Source organism: Drosophila yakuba, chromosome 2R (assembly GCF_016746365.2).
Source record: "Drosophila yakuba strain Tai18E2 chromosome 2R, Prin_Dyak_Tai18E2_2.1, whole genome shotgun sequence".
NCBI classification, from domain to species: domain Eukaryota; kingdom Metazoa; phylum Arthropoda; class Insecta; order Diptera; family Drosophilidae; genus Drosophila; species Drosophila yakuba.
The window spans coordinates 10,519,506-10,540,333 of record NC_052528.2 but is presented as its reverse complement, the minus strand read 5'-3'; the positions used below and the strand labels follow the sequence as shown (position 1 = coordinate 10,540,333).

The 20,828-nt window shown below is 47.4% G+C and overlaps 4 protein-coding genes across 4 annotated transcripts; 2 read left to right on the top strand and 2 right to left on the bottom strand.

Annotated features, from left to right (window-relative positions):
• The first annotated feature begins 5,674 nt into the window (after positions 1–5,674).
• Positions 5,675–8,610, top strand: LOC6530015 (nose resistant to fluoxetine protein 6). The gene is made up of 9 exons (XM_002090925.4): positions 5,675–5,959; positions 6,017–6,380; positions 6,435–6,508; positions 6,568–6,770; positions 6,826–6,938; positions 6,995–7,205; positions 7,270–7,451; positions 7,508–7,973; positions 8,028–8,610. Exons 1-9 carry the CDS (start codon positions 5,695–5,697, stop codon positions 8,253–8,255), a joined length of 2,106 nt encoding a protein of 701 aa, XP_002090961.3. The 5' UTR covers positions 5,675–5,694; the 3' UTR covers positions 8,256–8,610.
• Positions 8,611–10,523: 1,913 nt separating this feature from the next.
• LOC6530014 lies at positions 10,524–11,618 on the bottom strand. The gene is made up of 3 exons (XM_002090924.3): positions 11,430–11,618; positions 11,160–11,368; positions 10,524–11,089 (listed from the first exon to the last, which is right to left on the bottom strand). Exons 1-3 carry the CDS (start codon positions 11,506–11,508, stop codon positions 10,772–10,774), a joined length of 606 nt encoding a protein of 201 aa, XP_002090960.1. The 5' UTR covers positions 11,509–11,618; the 3' UTR covers positions 10,524–10,771.
• A 347-nt stretch (positions 11,619–11,965) lies between these two features.
• LOC6530013 lies at positions 11,966–14,963 on the bottom strand. The gene is made up of 4 exons (XM_002090923.3): positions 13,402–14,963; positions 13,113–13,345; positions 12,663–13,059; positions 11,966–12,605 (listed from the first exon to the last, which is right to left on the bottom strand). Exons 1-4 carry the CDS (start codon positions 14,863–14,865, stop codon positions 12,096–12,098), a joined length of 2,604 nt encoding a protein of 867 aa, XP_002090959.1. The 5' UTR covers positions 14,866–14,963; the 3' UTR covers positions 11,966–12,095.
• An 833-nt stretch (positions 14,964–15,796) lies between these two features.
• Positions 15,797–20,789, top strand: LOC6530012 (condensin complex subunit 3). The gene is made up of 7 exons (XM_002090922.4): positions 15,797–16,226; positions 16,297–16,473; positions 16,550–17,364; positions 17,422–18,949; positions 19,011–19,592; positions 19,652–19,792; positions 20,084–20,789. The coding sequence occupies exons 1-7, from the start codon at positions 15,981–15,983 to the stop codon at positions 20,636–20,638; spliced, it is 4,044 nt and encodes a 1,347-aa protein (XP_002090958.1). The 5' UTR covers positions 15,797–15,980; the 3' UTR covers positions 20,639–20,789.
• The last annotated feature ends 39 nt before the right edge of the window (positions 20,790–20,828 follow it).

Genomic DNA, 20,828 nt, shown 5'->3' with positions numbered 1-20,828 from the left:
TTTTCGTCACCAAGTTCTAACGCAATTTCCATCGAGCCATAATTAAATATTCAATTTCCCTGGAAACTGGAGGGGATTTTTATGTGTTCAGCTTAATTCATCTCCTTCTTCCTGATCCGCCGCTTCTTTGCCCAGAGAATCCTGTTTGTTTAGCCTTCAATTTCATCCTCATTATGGGAACAGCCTCCAGTCGCAGATGGGATGGGTGGCAAGAGCTGCTCCTCCATCCACTTACACGGCTATCGGGCCATCCACGATGCCAAGAGTCATATCCATTTGGATTCGCCTCTATCTAGTGGAAGGATGCACGCATCGAAGCAGACGACTGGGAATTAAATGAATTCCCGTCTCCCTCTCACTTGCTCTATCTCACTCGCACTCTTGCCAGGGATAAAACACATATATCCCCCTTCCTCGGAAATTAAAGTGGATGCAGAGTGGAGATGGAAGTGGAAGTGGAAGTGGGGGTGCGGTTGGGGATGAGAGTGCTTGCCATAATTATTGTTGTTCCGTTATGTTCAGCCCGCTATCCAAAGGATCCTCTGCACCCCACCTCCTCCCCTCTCCTTTTGGCCAGGCTTTTGGCCATGTGTGAGCGCTAAGCGAAGTATGGCACATTTGGGGGCACAAACAAGAGGCGAACGCACTCATTTAGTCAAACAATTATATCCAATTGCACACAGATACTCACGCACCCACACACACACACATAACAGAGGTCTGGCTCTGTTCATTTGTGTGGAAATATCTCATTTGGGTGTGGATCCACCCCCTCTCCCCGCCCCTTCGCATTCTATTAAATCAGTCTATAACCGTCGGCCAAATTGCTTTAATGTGCAGCGAAAGTTTAGCAAAAAGCAGTTACAGTGGGGTTGCAAAGGGGGTGGTGGGAGTGGAACTAAGGGGAAGTAGTGGCACATAACAATAAAAACAGCAGCGAACAGAAACCAGACTACAGCTGTTGAAACATGACTTTGTGCTTGTTTAGAAACACTTGCAAAATATTATTGCAGCACCAACAACAAAAGGCTGCTAAAGCTGAGGACAACAGGGCGGATGCGCAATGTGCGGGAGATCCAACAGCCATTGAAACAGAATCTAAGTGGAGGCATTAGAGGATTGGATCAGCTGGAAGAGAGAGAAAGGGAACTGGAGCACACAGTGGAATCAGAGCGAAAGGAACCCAGGATGTAATGGGTTAAGAGAAGCCGGGAACATCGTGCCACGCATTTGAATGGCATCATTAGGGAGAAAGTTGTCGAAGTACTTGGGCGTACTTGCACCTCCTTCCTCGGAGGAAATTACGAGGCGAGGAGCCAGGGAAAGTTGGAAATTAATTTCCACGGTGCGGAACTGCGAGCATGTCCTCCTGTTTTATGGAGATTACTGGATCGACAAATGGCTGACTAGCCTGAGCAGCAGCGGGAACAGGTGCTAATTAAAAATGTTGTTGTCGCCCCATTAAAGAAATTTGTAAATAAACCTGCTCAGCAGGGAGCCAAGCTCCACGGGGGGAAGTTCAGGGAAAAGGGGAGCTGGCTATCTAGGCCTAGGGTGTCTAGCCCCAGTGAAAGTCGGCGACACGTACACTTTTAATGGATTTACTCCGCTGTTCTCTTTGATTAAAAGGCATTATTTACATGTGCGACAAAACTTTGGGGTTGGTAAAACAAATTGACGTTTTCTAAGGACAGTTAATGAGTGTTCTAGTGCCGTGGTGATTCCAATGGCATGGTCATAGGCTAACAAATACCCTCACGGCCAGTCGCAGGTCTTTTTTACTATTTCAGCTCCAAACAACTACGCCGGATGCTGTTGTCTGGCATTACACTATTGATTGCTTCCTGGCAGCCGCAGCAGAGGTCAGCGGAAGTGGGCCTGATGCAGGGGGTATCCCTGACCCGTGCGTAGGCCACACAATCGGACATCGCACAGTGGGCATTGGGCATCGGGCATGGTTCTTGCATCCGGCGGGATACCGCGGTTTTCGCACCCAACCGCTTGAATGGGTGGACTTTATAGATGCGCTGGCTGATTTCATTTGCGGTCAAGCGGTTGTGGCCCAATAACTGCCGGCCCTAATCACTCCGCCTGGTGAATGGCTAAAATGGGCGGTGGTGGTGGTGGTGGGGTCAACACCACTTGGACGAGTGGCCGCCGGCTGGGCCTGCACTTAATGCCCACTGTCAACTGTAATGGCGCAATCGGGGCAGATGATTAGCAAACAGTAATCGAAGACAAGGGTTTCCCATAAAAGTGGCGGTGGTAACTGGGTCAAAGTGCTCCACTGAACTGGAGGATTCAGATGCGGCGAGTGTTTGACAGGCTCTCCATCGAAACGTCAATTAGAGTGCAGGACTGAAACATATAGTGCAATTAAACTGCGATTCAAACGCTAGTAAATGGATCCATCTCGATTATTATTGACACTTAAATGGTAGTCCTTACCTAGTTTTAAAAGTTTTCATTATTTTTTTTACCCTGCTCAATTTGATTCTAGATACATTTTTCAATTACATTTATTCCAACTCTATTTAAATTATTTGAATTTAAAAGCAGCTTTCCTTTTCAACGTAAATCTCAGGACTGAGAGAAGAGTGGAGTCACGCTGCGACCTTGATTAAAGACTTCGTGAGTAGGGAATCTCGTGGGGGTCCTGCCGCCCAGCGGAAGTTACTAGCGACGAAATTGAAATACAAACGCATGCTGTGCCACGCCCACGAGGTCCCTAAAGGGGGCGTTAGGTGGGAAAAGGACGCCGCACAGCGACACCTGACTAATTTATGTTCATTAAGCAGGCGTTAAGTCGCCTTGAGAGCAGCTGGCAACAACGCGGGGTCCTCATTTGCATACGCTCGAGGGGACAGCTCCAAAAAGGGGTGACTGGGGGTGACTGGGGGTGGCTGGGAGATGTCCCACAGCTTTGCACACACAGCTGATTACGCTTTACGTGCCGTAATGCCGAGGTGACAAACCAAAATGTGTAGTTCCGTGTAATTTCGGCAAGGTTGCCAGGACACCGGGCCATGGGCGGATGGCAGGACCAGCCAGGAGATGGGAAAGAAACCCAAGATTAATATGCAAATTCATGTAAAGCATTAAACGTGAGCGGAGAAACATTTTGTGTGTGTGCATCCGAGTGAACATCAGTGCATAGGGAAAGTATACCAAACTAAACAAATTTGCTAGAATATGTTTAATATTAAAACATAAACTTTTAGAATGCAATTTAATGTTGTATCTTATATAATAACCCATCTTAAATATTTAAGTTTTACATGTGTAAGCATAGAACTTTTCGCTCAGTGTGCCTGTGTGCGAGCAAATTACCGTAAAGCTGGCAAAAGAAAAGACACGAGAAAATCAATTTCCCAACACGAAATCTCCTTTGCTCCCTCTAATTTGCGCTTAGTGCGTTTCCGTGTCCTTCGGCTGGCAAGATGAGCTGGAATTAAAGCCAGAACTTTGTGTGGGCGAAAAGGAGTGCAGCCGCTAGCGGGAAAAACTCGAGGCACTCGAGACCAACTCACCAACTCAAAACCAAAGCCAAAATCCCATCAAAATCTATCAAAATCGTTTACGCAAATCGCAAGAGCAGAGCAAGCTCTTAATGGAGAAAGCAGTCCAGAGTCCTCCGACTTTCAACTATCTCCTTATCTCTATTTCAGCTCGCTCCGCCTCCATCAACATCGCTCGCACCGAAAGCTGAAAATCCAATAAGGGATGAGCTGCTGCCAGCAGACTGGTGAAAGTTTATTAAAAAAACGAAAACACTTCGCACCCAAAGTGGCGTCAACTGACAGCTTAGGTCACCACCCACCAGCCACCACCCACAGCCTGCACCCAGTCACCCAACCACCCACCATCCAAACATAACAATGCCCCCAGGATGTCAGGCAGTCAGTCAATTGTAGTTTTCGTGGCTGTTACTCAAAGTTTTAATTACACAGTCACTGCAAGGGAGCCGATCCCCGAGGCGGGGGGTGGTGGGCGCTTTTGGGTGGTGGGGCCTCGGCACAGCCGTCGTCTACAAGGCCACTGACATTCGGGTGCTGTCAATGGAACATCAGCCCGGTCTTGTCGTTGTCTGCTGCCCCATGCTGCATGCTACATGCTCCATGCTCCATGCCCCGCCAGATGTTGCCCAGTTTGCACTTGTTTTTGGCCAGTTGGCGATGTTCTGCATGTGCATCACCCTAATTTGACGACGGGGAGAAATCACCCACGGCGGTGCCATGAAGAACTTTACTAGGAACAGAATATGAGCTTTGATATAGTAATAGTGTTAAGTTATCCACAACCATCGCTTTAATCACAAATAAAAATCATAAATTAATGGCAAGGTTATTGGTTTTTCATTAAAACATATAAGAACAGGTGGTAGCTATTTAGTAAAATTTTTTATTCAAAATTCACATCAATAGATTATTTTATTATCGCCAACACAACTATTTTAAATTTCAATGTGAAGATTATAAAATATTAAAATATATCTTTTCATCATTGAACCTTACAGATATATGCTTGATAAATCAGGAACACTAAAGAATCTATTTTATTTCTATAACCACTTATAAATATATTTTATATATATGATTGAGAGTGCCAAGTGCTTTAAAGCTTTTTATTTCAAATCACATTATTATTTCAGCTTATTAGTTTAGAAAAATTGTACATTTATTACGTTTTTATGAGCAAGCTCTAAGTTGGGCTTTGAATATCTTCCCCAGCGAACTTTTCCTAAACTTAATTTATTTTCCCCAACTCATTATTGCAGTTTTCCGAGTACTGGCCAAAACCCAAAGCCCCCTTGCCGCCTGGCCAAAAACTTTGCGCCATGAAAAGTCATTTGCCAGCCATTGGCGAGACGTGCGACTCTCGTGGCTGCCAAATTCTTGGGGACTTCCGGCAGGGCGGAGTGCCAGGAGGAGCACCAGGAGGAGCACCAGTTGGAGCTCCAGGAGGAGTACTTGGAGAATGCCGGGCGGGGGAATGTGTCGCGGTTTGTCAGCTTGGCGCGTCGCCCCAATGATGGAGTGCGGCATTGTTGCATTTTAATTGAAATTTCTTTGTGGACTTGGCGCGACAAAGCAGCAACAACAACCGCTAACGAGTGCACAGAATGATGGCAAATAAAAGCAAACAAGCGAACAAACAACCAGAAACATGGCGGAACACTGTGCCAATGCCAAAGTGGCAATACATAATAATGAATGAATAAAGCGGGCAAAGCAATAACACCAGCGGGAATCTCTGTGACACTTACCCTAAAAATCCATTCGGGTATGCTTACTACTTCGATGAGTTCGCGTGATTTCTACGAGATGATTATGGAGTTTTTATTGTGAATTTGGGTTTGGGTATTTGGTATTTGGCAATTCCCAAAAGCTTAAACATATTTTAAATTGAATAATAATCATCGGCCAGGCGTCCGCTTCGAGCACCTGGGTAGATAAGAAACCAAATTATTTTGGTACACCTGTCCGATTCTGAACAATTCTGTGAAGTATCGCTGCTTAAGTGCTGATTAACTATTGCAAGTGACAAGATTGTTTAATCAGGTATTTCAATGTTATTACCTATCTAGTGACTAATATCATGACTGATTTGCGTTGGCAGCCCTTATCACTACCTAATTCGCATATAAAGGGGTTCCTCATTCGTCAAGAAACCCTCAATAGCACTTTAACCAGCATGACGAACAAAGTGCTCGTGTTTCTACTCTGCGGAATTGTGATTATCAGTGCCGGGAATCCGAGCGATGAGGATGTATTGCCGGAGTTGCGAAAAGTCAGGAATCTTAGGTCCTTGGGCATCGAGTTTGCCGAATACTTTCGGAATATCTCACTGGAAGATTTAGGCGTCTCCCAGTTGGTTGGTGTGGAGGATCTGTTGTGCCTCAACGATATGGCTAGGCTAATGGCAGGACTGCGAAGTGCTGAGTACTGGGCGTTGAAAAGTAAGTAGTTAAAATACTACAAGTAGAGTTGGCTATATCTAGTATTTAAAATGCCAGTGATCGATGCCTGGGGCTCCATTCCATCGGGTCTACTCACCGGCCATTCGTACGACCTGGGAAACTTCGACGAGTGTCTGAACATCAGGAAGGAGGTCGGCCAGGGTAGAAGCATCCAAGGAAAGTACTGCTTTCTCTCGGTATCCCCTGCCAAGATAATGGGGATCGAAACATCGCTCGGTAGCTTCAAAACTGCCACTTGCTTTCCTGCATCCTGCTCGGCGGTCCACATGAACACTTTTGTGGGTCAGCTGATGGGGAAGTTACTCAATGTGAGTGATCCCAGCTCAGGCATGAGGATCAGTGAAGGCAGCTGCCAGACGAGTGAAAGTGGGTCCTGGGATGGACTCACCATTTTCATGATGTAAGTCTCCCGAAGCTTTATACCGCTTTAGATGGCTAACTCTTCTGTTTGCAGAGTTATGTTATCGGTGATGAGTTGCATTGTGGCATTCTCCACCCTGTGGGACTACTTCCTAGTCAAAGATCAGAGTAAGTGAACCGATTATTAACCTTTTTATGCATATTTCACGGTTTTAGTTCATCCTCAGATCAGCTTCCCAGCATTGTGAAGATCTTCTCGGCTCGGGCCAATTCCCGAGCCCTGTTTCGCGTTGTGGAAAGCCATTCGAATCCGAATGTAATCGACTGCCTTCATGGAATCCGCTGCCTGTCGCTCATTTGGGTGATTACTTGCCATCAGTACTCCGCTTCTCTTATTTCGCCACACATCAATTTGTTCAATGCCGCAACGGTAAGCGATATTCTACTTATTTGGAGAACATTTAAAAAGCAATATCCCTTTGCAGTGGGTGGAAAGTCCTTTTGCCAGTTTTATTCTGCATGGCTTCATAGCCGTAGACTCATTTTTAGTGATTGGCGGCTTGCTGGTGGCTCTGATTCCATTGCGATTGATGGACAAGTGAGTCAAAGAAAAGTGACAAAGCTATTCCCATACTGAGTGCATTTTACCCGCAGAACCAAGGGCAAACTTAATGTGCCAATGATGTATTTGCACCGCCTCATCCGCATCGCTCCGCTCCTGGCGATGGCCACAGTGGTTCACATGAAGCTGATGCCTCTGATATCCGATGGGCCACTCTTTGTGGGTGGGTATCTCGGGAACGCGGCTTGCAGGTCTGGTTGGTATTGGACTTTGCTCTTCGTGAACAACTACACAGATGCCAAGGTGAGTCCATAGTACTACTACTACCATCCGAATAAAATGACATACGTTTCATTTCCAAACCTAGTGCCTGGGTCAATCGTGGTATCTGTCGATGGACATGCAGCTGTACATCATCTCGCCGATCTTCCTGATTTCCCTCTACAAGTGGGGCAAGAAAGCAGCTGCTGGCATTTTCATTCTCATACTATCACTTGCCGCCTGTCTCTTTGCCACCATGATGGTCAATGGCTACTCCATGTTGGTCACGTAGGTCATACTGTTTGGTGTTTAAATCGAGTTCTTACCGTATGCTTTTTCTCCAGAAATGCAACTCCAGGAGCAACGGAAGCTGCATACTATGCAACCCATACGCACGCTACACCTTGGCTAATAGGATTCCTCTTCGGATACTTCCTGCATCTGAGCAAGGGGAAGAAGTTCCAGCTCAGCTGGGTGTCCGTGTGGTCGGGATGGATCCTCTGCCTGGCCATGATCTTCACATCGCTCTTTGCCATGTATCCACCGTCCAAGTGGACTGATTCTTCAGCGTCCACCTTGGCGGAGACTTCTTACTATACTTTCACGAGATTGGGCTGGGCGATGGCCCTTTGCTGGGTGATCTTCGCCTGCGTTCAGGGACACGGAGGACTGGCCAATAGTTTCCTCTCCTCTCCGCTATGGCAACCCCTCTCCAGGCTGTCGTATTCCGTTTTTATATGGCACATGTTCTTTATGGAGATGAACGCCCGGAGTACCAGGACGAGCACTTACTTCTCGGATTACCAAATGGTGGGTTTAGTAAACAATACTGCTTTTGTTGGATCTAAAATACCCAATTTTCAGATGCTTAACATCTGGTCGACCTTTGGATTCACCGTACTGTTTTCCTATGCAATGCATCTGCTCATCGAGGCGCCATTCGGAGGACTCGACATTTTCCTGCGGCCAAAGGCAAAAAGCCCTCCTATCGAAAAACAGACATCTCCTAGTGATGATAAGGAACCTAGCGCCCCAGAAGAACCAGTGGAACCTCCGACCTCTACTGTAGATAAGTTAAATAATAGTGTCTGAATCGAACCACTTAGGTAGTTTGTGAATTAAAATAATTATTAAGGAAAATATTTATAAGCGTCACTGCTCACAGATAACACGTTTCATTGGAATGCACCCAAAAAGACTTAAAATCACAAGTGCTTTTTAAATTCGGAATAATCTTCCATTTAATGAGTCCATTCTTAATCAAGTTGTTTATCATGACCATTTATCATCGTCACTTGACTTCTCTAATCGCATTGTATGAGTGCCAGACGTAAAACTATTAATCTGTATTAATCTTATAAATATTTTGAAAAGCTTTTAATATAGTTTATGATAAAAATATTTTCCGGTACTTGGAAGCCATTCTTATCAAAAAAGTAAAACGGTATCTGAAAGGGTATTGCAAATTCGTGGTAGCTCGGTCGGACAGTCCCATCAACTTTTTAAGGTCGAGGCTCGAAATCCGTCGCATTTTTGCGGCTCAACGCAAATATAATAATAAATTTTGCATATTGCCGTGGCTATTATTTTTCATAAATGAAACTGTTGTCAATGGCTGCGCCGCATTCACCGCCCACCGATGTCCTTTAATGGTTATTTTTGTTGTTGTCTATGCCTTTGTTGTTCCTGGTTTTATGCGCATCCTGTTGCCTTTTTGTCACCGCTTATTGTTTTTCCCGACCAAGGCTATGGAGGTTTGGGGCCTCGCGATGCGGTCACTTTATTGTTTGCCGGATACGTTCCGCCACATTCCGAAAAGTGCCCCCGGAACGCCGAAGGATGCCGTCGAACGACGAAGGACGAGCGAGCGGGCGAGTGGCGCGATGGAAACCACGTAATTTGCAGTCTGATGAAGATTTACGACATGAAAGCCGCAAAAATAAACGCCAAATACACGAAGGCCACATAAAGCTATACACCCCCCTTCGCCACACTTCACCAACCCACTTCGCCACCCACTGAGAGCCATGATGGATGGCCAGCCGGCTGAACCTGAACCCTATCCAACTTCCTTTAATGCCATTCTCCCCTCGGTCATTTATGTAAATTTGCTAAGAAAATTAAGCCCGAAATGAAGAGATTTGTCTCGGCTCTATTAGCCAAGATGGAGGAGCCTAGGAGCACGAAGTTCAGCTAGGAGCCGGGCCAGCCCGGCATTTTTGGTCCGAAAAGTATCCCTCGGGGGAAGCAAAACTGGAGCAGAAAGATCTCATGCAGTGCAAGAAATGGTATCTCGAAAGGGGAAGTTCCTTCGATTTATTTGATTGATGTATACGCCAAATCTCTTAAGTTTTCTGGGATAAACTATCTTTGTTACATATTACAAGACATTTAGAAATATTTTTTATTAATTGTATGATAAATTTATAATAACAAATGCCGATGCTTGCAAACACATTTTTCGTTCTGTTAGTTTCCCGTGTACTTGATGGGCGTTAACAAGCCTTCTTGCATGTGTGGCCCAAATGAGGGGGCGTGGTGCGTTCCAGACCCGAAAATAAGGACAAAACAAGAGGCTCACGCTCGAAAACACGGATGCAGCATGTCTCATGTTAGTATCTGTTTTTAATGGCAACGCCATTAGATGAGCAGGATCTGCCGCCCACCCAAAAGCCGGAAGAGAGGTCCTGCCCCGCCCACAGCTGCCTATAAACACTCCTACGATGCGGCGACTGCTTGTCCAATAAATAATTCATGTCTGCCCAGAAGAGCCGCCCCACAGAATCCCCCATCCGCACCCGGCTCAAAAATCGTAATGCGGATGCAGACAGAGGAAGCTGGGCATGTGCATGTGGATGTGGATGTAAATGTGGATGTGGAAACGGAAACGTAATGCAATTCACAGGGCCAAATGAAGGGCTTAATGCATGTATTCATGGCCTCGCTGCTTACCAGAATTTGGCACACAATACGGCTGGGATGGCCCCCAATTTAGGGATTACAATTATTCTATTAACAGTTTGCCTACGGATAAGCAATCGGCAATGGAAACAGACCTCGATCGCAATTAATTAATGTGCTTACAACTGGTAATCTAAAGCAGTAAGCTGGCTTATGGGTAAACAATTTTGAAATGCTCTTGAGTTTTCGGTTAAAAATCTTAATTTCCAAACAAATAATTAATTGGCCAGCTCGAACTGGAGTTGCAGCTACTTCCGATTGACCAAATACGTAATATTTTCCAACTAAAATACAATTTTGTGGGCACACTCGAAGTAATAAGTAGCTTTTGATGTTGTCCAAATTGAATAATATAATTATTAAAATATCTGCGAGCTGCAAAGCATTGAACGAAGCATATTAAAGTCACAACCCAACCAATTGTGGGAAATCTATTTTTAATTTAAAGTAATCCATGGTAAAATATAATATTAGTACTAGCCTACGGAATCAAGGTTCCAATTCAGGATTTCTCGCTTAGTGGGGTCTTCTCATCACCCGGCCTATCTACATTACAGGAGACATCGAACTAAAGTTAGCTAGGATTTGGCATTTAGTGGAGTTGAGTTCAGTGTGGAGCATTAAATTCTGTGAGGTGACCCGGAGGCCTATTGCAGCTTGAGGAGAACGTGGCCGGCGTGCCGTTTGTACAGGACCAGCGACATGTTGACCAAGAAGGGGGCGGCCAGCCAAAAGAGCCGTGTGCCGATGCCCGTGTCCTCGCGATGGAAGATCCCGGAGGCAGCACCTCGGCCCGTATTGCAGAAGGACTCCTCGCAGCAGGAGGTGCAGGAGTACAGCTTGGTCCGCTCGCCAATGATGATGCAGCCGGGCTCACAGTTGGCAGTGCATCGCCGGTCCAGGGACCACATCTTGGGCGAACTGGTGGAGTTCTCCGTGCTGGTGGTGTACGAGAATCGCTTGACCTGTGGGTTGAGTGGGTGGGTTATGGTTAGTGATTCGAGAACTGGAGGTGCCATGGCCATGCTTACTCACCATGCAGATGAACTCCTCGCCCTGGCACTTCTTCATCAGTGCGGAATCGTTCCGGACCGCCACATCCACGCAGGCCTCCCCATCATCCATCGTGTGGCAGGCGAAGCACCACAGTTTGTTCACCCTTTCGATGGCTGCCGCCGTGCGGTGGATGTGCCCGCTGGTCAGCGAGGTACTGGGACCGGGTCCGGGTGAACTGGTGCCCGTCACTGGAAATGTGAGATGTTATTGATTTTTCTACGCCAAGGTCGCGCCTCAACGAGCACTCACCATTGTTCACGCAGGCCGTGAATACGATGGACGAACTGGTCAGCAGGAAGTATAGCAGCGTGACGAAGGGCCGGATCATCCTGCTGCTGGCCACCCAATCCGTTGGCTAATCTAACGTGGCCCGAGATTCTCTTGTTTACGTGCTCCTCATTCCGCGAACCCCACTGCTCTCCACCTGACACTGGGACCACGAATGTCAGACGCAATTCCAGAGGAGAAGGACATGCGCAGTGGCTTCCGTAAATAGTCGCGACTCAAACCAGGATTTTCAGAAATATTACTTTGCTCGAAAAATATACCACACTTAATTCAAAACGATTGTAAATATGTTTTTTTCAAAACGCTAAACTGGCTTAAAAAGTATTTGTATTGCATTTCAATTCCAATCGAAACACCCAAATACTTTGTGTTTCTTCTTATTAATTTCTGACACAAAAAATCGAACTAAAATAGGGCCTAGTGCTGGAACTTGTTTTAATGTATGATATTCTGCTCTAAGATAAATAATGGATTAATTACAAAATAAACAAAGGGCGTACCCGATAAAACAATTTTAATAAACTTGCATACAGCAGAGGACAAACAAGTGGACAGGATAATTTGGCAAGCGCAACCGAGATCATTTGAGCTTAGCTCAGAAACTGGGAACAAGTAGAACTAGTTGAACTAGTAGAGGCGCAGGTACTGCAGCGCCTGGCGACTCTGCATCGGATACAGCTCGCCCACATTGTACAGGAGGTCCACCACGTGGGTGGGTCGCAGCATCCGCCAGGGCATGTACTTGAGCGTCTTCTTGTCGCAATGCATATCCTTCTCCGGCTCCAGGGGCAGTGGCAGTTCGTTGAACAGCATCCTGCCGTCCACACTGCGCTGCAGGGTGCAGGGAAGACCGATCTGGTCGGCCAAGCCCTTAAAGAGGATCGCCCGCTCGAACTGGCAGCCACTGCGCACCATGCCCAGCGGTATGAAGTTGGTGTGCAGCACGTGGCGCAGATCCTGCAGGTGACAGCGGACCGTGTTCCGGCAGCACTCCTCCGTTGAATTCAGGTCCAGAACCTTGAGATTCTCGCTCATGACGGCGTTCACCGCCTGAGCGATCAGCTTGCTTCGCTTGGCCACGTTCTCAAAGTCAATGGAGCGACGCACCCGCTCGGGGTTCTCCACCAAGCCGTGCATCTGGGGGCAGTTAGATAAGGCAATTAAATGGTTAATTGCTGTACAAGATTAACACACCGCTAGTGTCTGGTTCAGTGCCTCCAAGTACTGCGGCAAGTTGTTATCTCCAGGTCGTTTACAGTAACCCCAACCCTGATCGCCGGGTAAGTCCGTGATCGTGCTCAAGCAACGCAGCGGCACGGCAATCACGTCGTTCTGATTCGGTTTGGGACGATCGAAGTTCATCACCAGGACGGCATCCAAAGGCGAACAGTCGAGGCGCAGAATGTCCTGAAATTGGCGGAAGTCCTTGAACTTCCTGCGCGACACATAGAAGTCCTTGCCGGCGGTGATGTCCGTAAAGGTGAGGCAGTTGCGGATGGCGAACTTCATAGTGGGGCACTTGGACAGGATGCTCTCGATGGCCGGACCCCAGGTGGAAATGCAGAAGGCGTGCTTCTGGAAATCCAACAACCTGAGATTGACAAGGGAATGAAGAACACTTCAGTGATAAACAGACTTTCTTACACTTCCATGATCCCACGGTCAATGTAGGCATCTATGAACTCGTTAAAGCGCGTGGTCTGCAGAATGAAGTTGGTCACCGAAGTCTTTACCAGATTGGACAGGGATTTAAGGGCGCGTTTCATGGAGGAGACTATGTAGTTGGCCAGCAATGTCTCACGCACCGGCGCCTCGTCGATCAGAGTGCAGAGGCATCGGAAGATGTTGTTTACCAGGATGGAGTGGGCAAAGGAACGCTGTCATCAAAAGAAGGTTAGGTTAGGTGGATACACAACAATCTCAGAGTAGTCACCATTAGAAGCTGGGCCAGCTGCTCGGTAAGTGAACTATACTCCCCAAGGATCCTACGGTATTCCTCGTTCTGGGCCAGGCTCTCGATGATCGTCAGCAGCGATAGGATGAGATCAATGGACAGAATGGGCTGTCCCTGCGCAATGACCGCGGTGAGAACAACAGCGATGTCCTGCTCCTGCAGCTCGGCAGCTGTGTCGCGGAAGGCAGCCACGAGAAGACGCGACAGGAACTCGGCCGCCTGCTCCCGAGCCTTGATGGCCACATCCGGCGACATGACGATGGCCACCAGTTTGCGGACTGCTCCCTCCTGATAGGCGGCCACGATACGACGCAGTGCATCCGGATGGTGGGACATGCGATGGAGACCCTGGATCACAAAGGCAGCCGGAGCCGGCTTGTTCTGCATCAAGCAGGTGAGGAACATGTCAGTGATCTCGGCCTTGTTCATCCGCGGTAGGAACTGCTCGTACTGAGCCGTCTCCGCGAAAATCGATATGATGGTGCAGCGCATCTCCAGCGGCATCATTTCCATGTGATTACGCAGCTGCTCGACGACCTGGTCGAACAGGTTCTGCTCGAAGAACAGTTTGGTCATCTTTTCGGATCGCAGAGCTGTGGCCAGAACCTCGATGACATCGGCTGCCTCCGAGCCCTGAGGATTCTCACAGAAGACCTTGACCAACTGCTCCAGCACGAAGTAGCAGCGATGCAGTGCCTCGAAGACGCTTTCGTCGCCAGTGTCCGCCAGCAGAGTCTTTAGTGTTTTAAGGGCCGCCTTGCGGATCTCCTGGAACTCGTTGGTCACCTCACAGATAATACGATCCACCGGAAAATCCGGCAGAGTGGTGAACTCCAGCATCTGCTCTGCACTCTGGACTAGCAGCATCCGGTGCAGTGCCTCAATCGAGTTGAACACCGTATCCGGATTCTCCGAACTAACGAACACCAACTTAAATTTCTCCAGGAACTCAGTGGCCTCCACAATGCCATGGGCCATCTGGGGATCCTTCAGGCACACATTGAGTATATACGTCAAGTACTCGATGCAGAAGTCGTCCACCTCTTTCATGTAGAACCTGCACGCCTGCTCCAGGATCTGATCAGCTTGTTCTGGCTCGTAGGTGGACATGTCCGTGTTGTCCAGCAGAGCAGTGAGCAGGTACAGCGCAAAGCGGCGGATCATCGTGTTCTCCGACGCAATGAACAGATCCTTTTCCAGCAGCAGCTCCAACAAGCGATGGGCCCTTAGCTCCAGCACATTCGCATCCTGGCGTCGGGCAAAGTCCGTTATGTGGCTGAAAATGGTCAGCAAGACGCACTCCTCCTTGGAGTTCAGCAGGAGCAGGGCCGTGTCCAGCTTCTTGATCGGAACACTCACCTCCGTAAAGGACTTTTCCTCAGACTTGGTGCGATCCGGGTAAGTGGTCTTCGCGTCGTAGACGCGCTTCGAGGCTCGGGACATGGTTAGAAGGACTTCGCGCGATTCTTGTATATTAGTATATTTTATATATGAAAATAAACATATCTTAAATGACAAGTTCTGTCCAGATAGCTTTATTTTGATAAATAGTCTTTGCCATTACATTAGGATTTCGTCTTTTATGTAATTTACACTCACTGTATATTTTACATGTCATAAATATTTATGAAAATGCCTAAAAGTGTGCCACAATAAATTTGCAATGCCACAGGATTTTTTTTTTTCAACTAACTACAATGAGTTTTTGGAACTCGGAAAAATAATTACCGAAAATACTGAAATCTTTGTGTCGCTCAGCCTTTCATGCACATATTCCGTTTTTGTGCATCAAACTCTAAGATATGTCTCAAATTAAGCTTATTGCTGCTTAATATTTTAACAAAATGAAAATTTTAAAATATACTCCTAAACCTGTAAAACATATTAGAAATGCCGCGCGAATATCGCCGCTCGTTCTTATTGCAATATAAAACGACATGTGCATTAACTCTTCTCTCTGCAATTTCCTATCAGCCAACTGTATTTTCTATTTTAACCTGAGAGATAAATCTGTGCCATGTAATATCCGTCTTTCTTGTAAAAAACCACCCCTAGTAAAATCCCATTTGCCGATTTTTAAAAAGGAAAAGTTGTGCAAGATTTCTTGTACAGGATTTTTACAAAAAGTTGAAAATGCCAAGATATTTCACAGTTCTTACAAATAAGCGAATATCGAAGACCGCTTATTAAATACTCAATTTACGTTTGGTTTTCAAAGAAGTATTTTGTAATTAAAACATAATTTTAATATAAGAAATCAAACACAAACGAAAATTTGTGTGTATACATAATTCCGTTAAATTTAAAATGGAGAACAGCAATCGATAGGCAAACGATCATATTTATCGATCGCAACACCAGAAACACACTAAAAAATCCATACGCATTATTTGAATTTAACAAGCGAACGGGGTGGAAAGAGGAGAAAGCAATAACGCGACGCTTGTTTGTTTCGCCATCGTTTAATGCAATTTGAAAATAAGTTTCAAGATTGAACCGTAAAAAACGGAGATCCAGTATTGGCTGCGGACCACGAAAAACAGAATAACCCGTACGGAATGGCCAGACCAAAGGCGAAGTCGGGCGAAAAGGAAAAACCCAAACCCAAGGCAACGGGCGGAAGAAGGCGTCCGGCGGCCACCAAAAAGTCCAAAAAAGATGGTGAGAAGGAGAACGAGGATCAGAGCGTGGCCACCACCCCGGACGCATCCGCGGAACTGATGTATGCGATAATGCGACAAGCCGAGCTCAAGGAATCCCTGCACAAGCGCTACTCGAAGGAGATGCAGCAACTGTACGCAAAGGTGAGTGGCGTCGGAATTCCTGGCTGTTGTTTCCGGAATTTCAGAAACTAACATTGTGCAATCCCGACAGATGGGCCACGAGTCCTTTCGAAAGGTCTTCATCAACGTGTTGAAAGCCGTCCTGGAGGCTGAGGAGGGCAATGAGAACGCCAACATGGCCCTCAACTTCTGCGCCACCTTCGTCACGAGCCCAGATTCGGATGGCACAGAACCCATGCTGGGCGAAACCTTTCACTGGCTGCTTACGGTGAGTGTCTACTGTACATACTGTACTGACGAATTGTGTACCTAATGCTAGTGCCCGATTTTCTCCTCCCCCACAGACCTATTCAAGCAACCCGCACATACGTTATCGCATCTGTTACTTTGTAAATCTCATACTTAAGGAGCTCGGACCCAATGCCGCCTTGGATGACCACCAGTGCGATAATATACTGGAAGCAATGCTGGACCGCGTGAAGGATGTGTCCGCCAGTGTACGCAAACAGGCCGTTCTGGCCATGCAGCGTCTTCAAAACCCAGACAATCCCAGCGATCCCGTCGTTTGCGCCTACAAGTATCACCTTACCTCCGATCCCTCGCCCAACGTGCGTCAGTGCATCATCACGTGCATGGGCCGTAATTACATTACCATTCCGCACATCCTGGAGCGGCTTTGGGACGTCGATGAAAAGGTGCGCCGCCACACTTACGTTAACATGTGCAACTATCCGGTGCGCTCCTACAAGGTGGCCCAGCGGCTCACCCTGCTGGAGCAGGGACTCAACGATACATCGGCCACCGTGCGCAAAACGGTGATCAACTTCATGCTCAAGACGTGGATTGAGTCCTACCAGCAAAACTACGTTGCTCTGACAGCGGCCCTTAAGCTGGACTCGAATGAAGAAGAACTGCTGCGTTTCCGACGTGTGGCCAAGCAAATGCTTAGAGTGATCTTCGAACAAACAGACATCCAGCAACTCATCGAACAGCTGCCGTTAAGCGAAGACTGTGAACTGCACCGCTGCATCCCACACGAATCCATCACCGTAGAGCTGTTATTGTATTGGCAATGTCTTAGCGAGTATCTGGAGACGGAAGCGCCCGAAATGGAATCGGTGTTGCCGGAACTCAGTGTCTTCTGCACCTACATGGAGAAGTAAGTCGCAGTCTAGTTCTCACCACCAATTGGTATTAAATGTATTCCTTTTCGTAGATTCTGTCAGTTTCAAAAGCCTGATATGGACAAGTTTGCCCAGGTTGAGTTCCAGAACATGCTTCTCTCGCTGGTAGAGATATTAGAGTCCTACGATCTAGGCGACGAGATCGGGCGTGACAATATGCGTCTGCTGATCTCCAACCTTCTAAAAGACTTCCTATTAGACCACAAGATCGTGCGCGTGCTGGTGCGCTGCATGGAGCAACTGATCACCGACATGAACGACCGAATGCAGTTCTTTATCGAGATCATATACGAGCTGTGCGAACTGAACACCAAACAGAACGAGCTGATTCACGATCGAAGTTTGATCAATAAGTTGCTGGACGACTTGGACACTCCGCTAAAGATGAAGATCTCTTCCCTGAAAGTTAGAATTCTTGAAATGGAGGAACAGGAGGACAATTATGTGCGCCAGAAGGAGTACATACGGGCGCAGTCCGTAAACGATGAAAAAATTGCTGTCACCGAAGAGTATACGGAGTTAATTCGGCCGCTGCTGGAGAAGAACGGCGTGATTGAAATGCCCACTCGCCCGAAACTCTCCAAGCAAGAGCGCGTGCTAAAGGGTCTCTATACCTGCTACTACATGACTGCATCGCCGCACGTCCACAAGCTGACGCCAAGTCTTTGCCAGCTGTACAAGGACTTCATCTGCCGTTACCTACCGTGCGCCGAGGTTGACATCTTTGAGTGGGCCATCAAATGCGGCACCACCTTCAGCATGTTCTACGAGGCATACAGCAAGGAGGTCTTTGAGGTGGTGGTGGACCAGTTTTGCAACAACAACATCGTGCGTCTGTGCGAGACGGCGGCCAACTGCATTTTGGAGCTACTGGATCGCTATGGAGTGGATTACTTCAACGATCTTAACCAGACCGGAGGTGCACTGTCAAAGACGAAGCGGCGACAACTGTACACAATGCAGGAGCTATATGATGACGACGATGGCAGCCAGTCTCAGAACAACGAGCAGAACAGTGACATTCTCGTGGTACTGGGACACTATGTGGAGCGTTTGCAGAACAAAGGTGTGGGCTTGGCAATCGTTCGCGGTCTCTGTCGCTTGGTGCTTCGAGGCCACCTCGACGATCGCACCGATGTGCTGGAGCAACTGCTAAAGCGGTACTTTAACCCAAACACCGAGCCCATTATCAGCCAGGTGCTGGGCATATTCTTCGAAGAGCTGAGGCGCCTAAACAAGCATAGTCTCCTACAGCCGTGTTTCCTGCCCACGGTTTGGACCATCATGAACTGCAGCTTTGACTCGCCGCTTCTCGGCGTCCAACCCGAACACTTGACCAAGTTCTTCCTCGAAATGACAGTGCAAGAAATCAGCACGCCACAAACAAGTATCCACAACAAAATAGCGATTAGTTTTCTGCAATATATTCAGAACTACTTTACGGAGCGCAAAGATATGTGCCGTCTACTGGCCAAAGAGCTAACGTCTCTAACAATAAACGTATTCAACGGTCCAGACGTGAAGGCTGAAATACTTGCGCTGGCGGATAATCTGATAGCAGTAAGTACTTTTTTAAAAACCCTCAATAACGTGTGCTTACTTGACTCCTGTTTATTTTCAGAGCGATTTAGATCCGCGCATGATCAAGAGCATTGAGAACTTCAAGCTGGTGGTAAACGGCAGTTTCAATCCGCCACCTCGTCGGAATCCCGGTGAAGGCGAAAGTGATGAAGAGTTTGAAACTGCTACTGTGACCACCGCAGAATCGGAAACTCCAGCGCAAGCTCAGTCGAAATCTCCTGATACCGAAGAATCTCCGAACGAACTAACGCAATCTGCAGCCTCAACCGGAGTAAACGCTACTCTAACCCCAAAGGCAGCCGAACCACCAGCGCCAATCCCCGAGCCCATTGTAACCACCTTTGGGAAAGATAATATTGTGGGAATTCGTCATCTGCGCCGCTCAATGGCCATAAGCCATTCAGATGCCGAGAGTTTATTAGGACCGCAGTCGCCCCACCCAGAGGAAAGCACTGAATCTGAGGCGGTAGAGACATCCAAGCGAAATTTACGCCAGCCGCAAATGAGGCGTCGCCTTGAAATGGCCATTGCCAGGTCGTCCAAGACACCAGAAAAGCGGCCCTCCACTGAAGAGGAATCATCCGACAAGGAGATAAGCGAAAGTCCAACTGCAGCAAACCAGGTAAGAGTAAGTTTTATCTTTAAAGAACTACATTCCTTGACATTTAATTTCTCTTTAAGTCTAACGATTCAGAGGTGATCGAAGCATCGCCCAGTCCCAAAGCAGGACACGAAGTCAGCCACCTTCGCCACCGCTCGCTTCGCAACAGAAAGGGCGCCAACACTTCCACATCCCAGACCACACCCAACCTAGTTAGCAAAGTGAGTATGAGGCGCTTGCGCTTGCAGCTCTAGCCACTCCCAAAAGGACACACGCACCATCTACTCGCTGTTTAGTTTAAGATAAAAGTTGCAATCGTCATTAACAATCAACAAATGTTTTTAAAACTAAACACAAATTGTAGTTTCCTTCAAGAACTTTAGAAATAATGTTGCACCACTTGCTTAGCTTTGCAATTGGGTATATATACCATATAAAGCACAATAATCTTACTTCGCAAAAGGGGCTGTATTCACTTGATTTTTACATTATTTTTTTTTAATTATTATTAGCGAAAAGTCTTGCACCTGGAAACGCCTTTAAGAAACGGACGCAAAAGAGTACTAAGGCGAACTCCGTCAGATCCCAACTCCCGATCACTACGGTCCAATGATTCAACGGCTTTCTCTCCGCCCCGCGAGTCGCCGCTGCGGAAGCAGCAACGCCTGGACAACAGGAGTTCCCGGCGACAACAGGTGGCGAAAAACACAAATAGTCCCACAGACAGCACATCATCGGTCAAGGAGAACCAAGTGCCTCCAGCGATTGTTGTACCGCCGGACTCGGAAACAGAGTCCGAATCTGAACCAGAAGCTGCGAAACCCAAAAAGCCGCTCAAGAAGACGATATCCCTAATCCGATCCCGCCCCAGTTCCAGCACCCCAAAAGTGACCACGCGAAACGAGGCGCGTGCGCAGCGGATAAATTCCAGTGTCATGACCCGTAAGCGGATGTCCCTCGAGATGAACCTCAGTGGCGGCCAACTGCAAGTGTCCACGCCGAAGCGCGTGACGCGAGCCGTGGCCCTGTCCATGAGCGTGGACGGCAAGCGCAGCAGGCGGAAATAGCGTCCGCCCATACTCATCCTAATAGTTTCACGTTGTGTGTTCTGTGTTCGTTCGTTAGCGTTAAGTTGTGTGCCCGATTGCTTGTGTAAAATATGTGTAAATTATGTAGTAGTATAAAGTTTAAATAAATCGTTAAATAATTTAACAGAAACAAAGGTCAGCATTTTAAATCAACTGAAGGCCGTGTGTA

Excerpts from the sequence above, each read along its gene's own strand:
- LOC6530015 (XM_002090925.4), top strand. The coding sequence starts at position 5,695 with ATGACGAACAAAGTGCTCGTGTTTCTACTCTGCGGAATTGTGATTATC. Across the intron at positions 6,381-6,434 it reads GGACTCACCATTTTCATGAT|AGTTATGTTATCGGTGATGA; the intron begins GTAAGTCTCCCG and ends TTCTGTTTGCAG. Across the intron at positions 6,771-6,825 it reads ATTTGTTCAATGCCGCAACG|TGGGTGGAAAGTCCTTTTGC; the intron begins GTAAGCGATATT and ends ATCCCTTTGCAG.
- LOC6530014 (XM_002090924.3), bottom strand. The coding sequence starts at position 11,508 with ATGATCCGGCCCTTCGTCACGCTGCTATACTTCCTGCTGACCAGTTCG. Across the intron at positions 11,369-11,429 it reads CACGGCCTGCGTGAACAATG|TGACGGGCACCAGTTCACCC; the intron begins GTGAGTGCTCGT and ends TCACATTTCCAG. Across the intron at positions 11,090-11,159 it reads GCGAGGAGTTCATCTGCATG|GTCAAGCGATTCTCGTACAC; the intron begins GTGAGTAAGCAT and ends CTCAACCCACAG.
- LOC6530013 (XM_002090923.3), bottom strand. The coding sequence starts at position 14,865 with ATGTCCCGAGCCTCGAAGCGCGTCTACGACGCGAAGACCACTTACCCG. Across the intron at positions 13,060-13,112 it reads GACCGTGGGATCATGGAAGT|GTTGTTGGATTTCCAGAAGC; the intron begins GTAAGAAAGTCT and ends TGTCAATCTCAG. Across the intron at positions 12,606-12,662 it reads CACTGAACCAGACACTAGCG|ATGCACGGCTTGGTGGAGAA; the intron begins GTGTGTTAATCT and ends AACTGCCCCCAG.
- LOC6530012 (XM_002090922.4), top strand. The coding sequence starts at position 15,981 with ATGGCCAGACCAAAGGCGAAGTCGGGCGAAAAGGAAAAACCCAAACCC. Across the intron at positions 16,474-16,549 it reads CCTTTCACTGGCTGCTTACG|ACCTATTCAAGCAACCCGCA; the intron begins GTGAGTGTCTAC and ends CCTCCCCCACAG. Across the intron at positions 19,793-20,083 it reads CACCCAACCTAGTTAGCAAA|CGAAAAGTCTTGCACCTGGA; the intron begins GTGAGTATGAGG and ends AATTATTATTAG.